The sequence below is a fragment of the Pistacia vera genome, unplaced genomic scaffold (assembly GCF_008641045.1).
Source record: "Pistacia vera cultivar Batoury unplaced genomic scaffold, PisVer_v2 Contig132, whole genome shotgun sequence".
Taxonomy (NCBI): Eukaryota; Viridiplantae; Streptophyta; class Magnoliopsida; order Sapindales; family Anacardiaceae; genus Pistacia; species Pistacia vera.
In genome coordinates, this window is record NW_022195380.1 from 45618 (window position 1) to 53415 (window position 7798).

At 36.2% G+C, this 7798-nt stretch overlaps 1 protein-coding gene across 1 annotated transcript; it reads right to left on the reverse strand.

Moving 5' to 3' along the window:
• Positions 1 to 1050: 1050 nt before the first annotated feature.
• On the reverse strand, positions 1051 to 2709 carry LOC116122170 (glycine-rich RNA-binding protein 3, mitochondrial-like). The gene is given in 6 exon segments (XM_031408076.1): positions 1051 to 1670; positions 1713 to 1878; positions 2115 to 2217; positions 2415 to 2487; positions 2581 to 2644; positions 2647 to 2709. Coding segments are annotated over 6 exon segments (1089 nt in total).
• Positions 2710 to 7798: the final 5089 nt, after the last annotated feature.

Here is a 7798-nt window from a genome sequence, read left to right on the forward strand (position 1 = left end):
ACAAGGCTTCATGTCTTGTCGAGATTTTTTGGATGAGGTTAAATCCCTTGCTGATGAATTATCTGCCGTTGGGAAACCAATTGATGACTCCGATTTGATTCTCTCTGTTCTCAATGGTCTCAACTCCTCTTTCTATTCCTTTGTAACAACATATATGCTCCTTGCTAAGGAGAAATCTATGCCTTTTTCTGACTTCCATGCAGAGCTGTTGAACTATGATCTTATGCAGAAGTTTCATAGTCAAACCATACAACCGGAGGCGGGACCATATGCCCTCTACTCGCATAAACCTGGTTCAAGACCAGGATCTCGTAACAGCAACAGCAGGTCCCGTTTTTCCGGTGTGTCCAAAGGTTCGGGTGGTTTTTCTTCTCATTTTTGGCAACCATTGCCTCATCTGCCCTCCTCGTCACCTGCTGTTGCTCAGTCTATCTCTCGCTCTCGGTCTCCCTGTCAAATATGCAAACAGGAAGGTCATCAGGCACTAGACTGCTTTAATCGCATGAACTACTTGTTTCAAGGGCGTCATCCTCCAACTGATTTAGCTACTATGGTTGCTGAGGCTAACACCACTTATCTCAATCAAAATCAATGGTATGCTGATAGTGGTGCAAACATTCATGTTACCTCCGATATTGTCAATCTTGCAACCTCTCAACCATATGACAGTGATGACTCAGTGGGTGTAGGTAATGGTACAGGTTCGGTTATTTCTCGGACTGGCACTGCTTCCATTCAAACTTCATCTTCTACTCTCAAATTAAATAACGTTGCTTATTGTCCTCAAGCTTCTCCTCATCTTCTCTCCATTAATAGATTTTGTAAAGATAATAATGTTCTCTTTGAACTCATTGGTTCTTGTTTTTTTGTGAAGGACATCCTGACGGGAGACACAATTCTGACGGGGCCAAGTGATAATGGATTGTATCCGATCAACCTTCATCAACTTTCTTCACCCAAGTTTCATGCTCTCACCATGACTGTGGATCCGAGTCAAAATATACACCGACATGACCACTTTCTGAGCTAACCGAACTATATAGATATCCATCAAATCATCAACAGTGTCGCATCATATTCATGCAAGATGTCAATGTCACAACTCCAAAAAATTCTATTCGGAAAAGTATCCTCGTAAAAATTTACGACACCACCACTTCCAAATCCAACCGACCTATAGCCATTAAATCCACCATCAGTACAGCCACCACCAGCAGAAACTTTGAAACCATCACTGCTAAAACTTCCCAGTATTTTCATTGTCAAAAGTATTTCCACCTGAAAAGTTTCCGCCGAACCCTGTATTTGTATCTGGTTCACTTTCACACCGCGACCAGCAACACCATCACTGCTAAAACTTTCCAGTATTTCTGTTGTCAAAACTGTTTTCATCTGGAAAGTTTCAGAACCAAGTATTTCTGGCTTATACACTTTCACACCACCACGACCAGAAACACCATAATTGCTACTGTTAAAACCTTCAGTATTTCCACCACCATAGTTATCAGCTCCCTCGTAACCAGAAACATTGAAATTACCATCACTGCTAAAACTTCCCAGTATTTCCGTCAAAACTATTCCCCCCTGGAAAGTTCCCGAATCCAGTATTTCTATCTTGTACACTTTCACACCACCACCACCAACAACACCATAATTGCTACTCTTAAAACCTCCAGTATTTCCACCACCATAGTTCCCAGCTCCCTCCTAACAAGTATTTCTGCCACCAAAACTACTGGGGTAATTTCCTCCACTTCCAGAGTTGTCACCACCACCATAACCAGCATTATTACCACCATAACCACCTCCACCTCCATTAACACCAGCACGAGCTCTATCAGCCGCATAATTCACTCTTACACGACGACCATGAAGATGCTGTAACAATAATAATTTTTGAAGAAAATTACAAAAGTGCAGTTGAAACAAAAGATATGTTTTGCTATGGTTAAATCAGAGGGTGCAATAAACCATTAATTAATAAATCAATAAAATGTAGAAAATGGCATATTATGAAACAAAAATATATTAGCTCTAGCAACTGATAGTTGGGTCCCTATTAAGAATGATCTTGATATGGCAGAAGCACAGGAACAAAATGTATCCAATGTCACCTGTCCAACCAAGGCCTGCATGGCACTAGAGGCCTCCTCTTCAGAGCTGTATGTAACAAAGCCAAATCCTTTGGATCTACCGGTCTCGCGATCCAAAATCACTCTAGTTGAAATGAGAGAAAGCTATAAGCATTTTTGCCAAAATGGAAGCAAAATCAATTTGTATCTTATCCATGAACTTCAACTGCATAATTCAAAAAATTCCTTCCCTCCATCCATCCGATAAATTCTCAAGTTCATGTTAGGAACAGTTTAATTATACCCACAACATAAGAATATAACATCGGCTAAGCAAAGTACTCACCTTCAGCAACATAACCATATTTACTGCATGCTTCTCTTAGACTTTGGTGATCAGTGTTATATGAAAGTCCTGCAACAAAAAACAAGTTGAAAATTCTCAATTGAAAAACCACCAAAAGAAAAAAAGAACCACCGTATAAGGGCTCAAAACTGTTGGACACACCTCCAATGAAAAGTTTTGAAGATGACATGCATCGTATTGCTTGGTAGATGGAGGGTTTCGATCGATGCAGATATTTCACCTGCTAGCAGTCTGCCTAAGTATTCTCCCAACCTTACCGAAGAAGGCCATTATAGTAACCTAAAAAAACATAGAAACATGAAGCTTCAAATTCAATTGAACAACTGTTTAGAAGAACAAAAAAAGAAATCTAAGAATGTAGATGGTCAGTTGCATGCTTATCACCATATCAGTAAAAACCATAAACCAATCAGCTTTAATAAAATCCAAAACTTTCATTACAATATGTAAAGCAAGAAGTCCATAGACATAAAGCTTTCACATGTTTAATTCAAACACATATAAATCATATTCCCAATACAACTAACGATATTCACAAACAAAGCACCCATTACAAAAACATCTTCACATAAAGCAACATAAATTTTTTATCAAACCAACATCATAGATTAAGTTATCCAGGCAAACCCTTTTTATTAAAGAAAATAATAAGCTCCTTTTGTTTCCATCACGATTTTATTTCCACTCTCCCGACTTTCTCGGCAACCAAACACTAAAATCTAAAAGAAAAACACTATTAAAAAATAAATAAATAATACCCTAATAAATTGCGAATTGAACAACTCTATAGTCTATACGCTTTGAAGATAAAGAGAGAAACGGAAACAAAAACAAAGATAATGGAAGGAAAAGAATGAAGCGAAATCTATGGAAAAATTAGGGTTTTGGGAAGAATCAATTGATTATGGACAAAATTACCGTTATTATAATTTCCACACTCACAGAAACGCAAATCAGAGAAAATCAAAACGCAAACAAACAACCAATTGAAGAGCAAAATTTCTTCAGTTTCGATTGAACTGAGTTCTCGCTTAGGTATTACTTCTGGTTAAGAGGCGATTACACTCTGATTTGTTGTTGCTTTGATTCCAGGATTGGAAGAAGAAAGATTGAGTTTTGGGTTGAAAAGTCCTCCACTTTCCATTGTAAAGGTATGTGATTCGTTTCATCCAAACTTAATAAATGCATTCCTTATTGTTTGTTGTATGGTTATTGAGATTTTTGTTGCATTTTAAGGTTAGTTGTTGTTGATATTCGTGGATGTTATTTGAAAACTTTGGTTGATATTAAAATATGGGAAAAAAATCTGCTGAAACTGGGTATGGTGAATCCAATCTATCGGACTTATGGCCGCTACAGTCTTATTTGCTAGCGTTTTGGAGATGCCAGTCTTGTTAGCTTGGTCCGACTAGACTCTAGTGATGTTAATTATCAAATTGATTAATAATTTAATTTATTAAATAACTATTGAAAAAATTGGATTAAATTAAGTAATTAAAAATAATATTCACATAATTATTCACATTAAAATTTCAATTAATTAATATACCTAGAATTAAGAAAAAAATATATATACTTATTTAATACATACACTATTATCGAGTAAAGTTTAATTAATTAACATTTTTTTTTAAAGTATCTGAGATATTCAGGCCTACATTGGAGCCTTTTAATCCTCAAGGACATGGAACACCCTACAAGTCCAATGGACTAAGGTAATTACACAAATGTGATAAATACCTCTCCTACGACTCGAACATAAGACGCCTTGAGTATACCTAACCACAATGACTAAAGAGTTTATTATCCGACCACAAAGGGAGATGTAATTAACATGTTATGTAAGATGAACAAACCCTATTTAATTAATTTGATAAAAAAATTTCTATAAAATAATTTACTTGAGAAAATGTTAACAAATTACTTAGATTATTGTCACAACATTTGTTAAAGAAACTAGATAAGTTTAATCATAAGTAATTATACTTTTCTCACACTTGCTCATAATTCAATTTTGATTTTATTATTAATTTAATGTATTTTTTTTTTTTCATAGAGTAAAGCAAAAATGTCTCTTACTTTGAAAAATTAAGAAGTACGTGTTTCGAGAAATTTTTAGATGTGAATATGAAGTTTCAAGGGACACTACTACACAATGTATTATTGAGAGAATACACGTTCCTTATACTTTGCCAATGGAGATTTGGTTTGAGGTTGATGGTAAGAAACTTAGATTTGGACATTAAATTTTGGAACTATTCCAGAAGAAAAATCAAATGACTATACAAAGGAGCACGAGGTTGTGGAGAAAACCAAGTCAAGGAAAGAGATTATAAGGTGGAAAAGGGTAGGGACACCGGATACATAGCCTAAGAGATAATTAATTTAGGGGGCATGAATATAATTTTTTATCACTAGAGGTCTGGCCTCCTTTTCAGAGCTGTATGTAACAAAGCCAAATCCTCAGGATCTACCAGTCTCGCGATCCAAAATCACTCTAGCTGAAATGAGAAAAAGCTATAAGCATTTTTGCCAAAACGGAAACAAAATCAACTTGAACTGCAATTTTATGACAATAACAGTCTTGGGAGGGAGAGAGATTAAAACACGGCCCCTGTCCTCTCTCTTCCACCCCCTCTTCCCCCAATGCAACATGCACACACAGTCAATTAATCAAACAATGTTCCTTGTGTAAAATACATTCATATTCCAATATTCATATAAAAGTGATAATACAATCAATTTCAATATAAAATCTCCATAAAATATATGCAGAAGTAAATGACAAACCTCCAACCATAGCAATTGTTGTTTGATCTTCTTGCTCCTTTAAAAATTACAGGATCTTCCACTGACTGCAATTTTAGAGTGATGGTTTTGAAAACTAAAAGTCAAAATTGCGTCTATGGGGACCTGTAAAGTCTCCTTCTTATATGCAGTTGTCTTTCCATCAAAGACAACTGCTCAAGAGACACAACCGTATGACCACATCAGTCCACATCAGCAAGGACCAAAATGTAATTATATGAGAAGTGTAGGACCATATTGCAAAGAGTCTAACATTCCCACACTTGGTCCAAACTTGTATAATATAATCCAGAACACAAGAGATGTATATGTGGTATGTTCAATTAGAAAGGGAAAATTACATGAATCATAGCAGTAAGTCCCTTTTAAACAAGTATTACCTTACATGTATTACAATGCAATTTTTCTCTTTCTAAATAAACGCTTAAATGTGGAATATCACTTTATGAACAAACCTCAAATGTTTGTTCTAGGTCCTCTAGAATGTTTGTTTGTCTCCAACCAAAATGTATACAACTTAAAAGAGAAAACAAACTAAATTACAAAGTTTCAGACAATGAAAGTATTACCTCTCATAGTGACAAAGCGGGACATAGTCCCATTTGGACAACATGATCCTTGAACGTCTTTGGTGGCATGCCTTTCGTTAGAGGATCAGCAATCATCTGCTCAGTATGTATGTGTTCAATGAGCACTTCTTTGGCTTTAACGTGCTCCCTTATTGCTAAGTACTTAATGTCGATGTGTTTACTTCGACTTCCACTCTTATTATTCTTAGCAAAGAATACAGCAGCTGAATTGTCACAATATAACTTTATTGGCCTAGAGATAGACTCAACAACTCCAAGCCCAGAAATGAAACTTCTCAACCAAATACCCTGTGTAGTTGCCTCAAAACAGGAAACAAACTCAGCTTCCATGGTAGAAGTGGCAACTAAAGATTGTTTGGCACTTCTCCAAGATATAGCACCTCCGGCGAGCATAAAAACATATCCGGATGTTGATTTTCGAGAATCAACGCATCCAGCAAAGTCTGAGTCTGAATATCCGACGACTTCTAAAATGTCGGAACGTCTATAAGTAAGCATGAAACCTTTAGTTCCTTGAAGATACCTCATGACCTTCTTTGCAGCTCTCCAATGATCCAAACCTGGATTACTTTGATATCTTCCTAACATGCCAACTGCAAAAGCGATGTCAGGTCTAGTACAGACTTGAGCATACATTAGGCTTCCAACAGCTGAAGCATAAGGAATAGTTTTCATTTGTTCCTTTTCAATCTCAAGTGTAGGACATTGGTTCAGATTGAACCTGTCACCCTTAACAATGGGTGCAACACTGGGTGAACAATCTTTCATCCTAAATCTCTCAAGAATTTTATTAATATAGGCTTCCTGAGATAGTCCCAAAACATGTCGAGGCCTATCCCTATGAATCTTAATGCCAATGACATAAGACGCCTCACCCATATCCTTCATACTAAAATGTTGAGAGAGAAATTGTTTCACCTCATGTAGCAAACCCAAATCATTGGTTGCAAGTAGAATATCATCTACATATAACACAAGAAAAATGATTTTACTCCCACTAACCTTATGGTATAAACACTGATCCATGACATTCTCTAAAAAACAAAATGAAGAAATAACAGTGTGAAATCTTAAATACCACTGTCGGGAGGCTTGTTTAAGTCCATAAATAGACTTCTTAAGCTTGCAAAACAAATGCTCACCATCACTTGAAATAAACCCATCACGTTGTTTCATATAAACCTCTTCCTCCAAATCTCCATTGAGAAAAGATGTTTTCACATCCATTTGATGTAAATCTAAATTGAAATGGGCAACTAATGCCATTATGATACGAAAGGAATCTTTTTTAGAAACTGGAGAAAACGTTTCCTTATAATCTATTCATTCCCTTTGTGTGAACCCCTTGGCAACAAGTCTAGCCTTGTATCTCTCAATGTTGCCTAATGAATCCTTTTTGGTTTTAAATACCCATTTAAAACCAATAGGTTTCTTTCCAGTAGGCAACTCAACAAGGTCCCAAACTTCATTATCCGCCATAGAATTCATCTTGTCTATCATGGCATTATACCATAACTCAGATTTACTACTGTTCATAGCTTGTAAAAACGTGTCTGGATCATCCTCAATACCTATGTCACAGTCAGACTCTTGCATATACACTTCATAATCAGTAGGAATTGCTGATCTCCTTATTCTAGTAGATCTTCTTAATGTTGTATCAACAGTCTCTTGTTGAGACTGTTGCACAACTGGTTGTTCCTCCTGTAATAGAGGTTGTTCAAAATGATCTTCTAAAACAATCTCATCAGAATGTGGATTTTGATTGAGTGGTTCCTCATTATTCACCCTGTTTGGATGAACAACCCATCGTTTTCTTAATGTAGAAGCATTGTCTAAAACATCAAGTTTCTCAGGGACTGAGTCTCTGATTTGATCACTCTTACTAACCACATCATTTTCAAGAAATTTGCCATTTCTTGATTCAACAATTCTACTGGTATGGTTCGGACAATAAAACT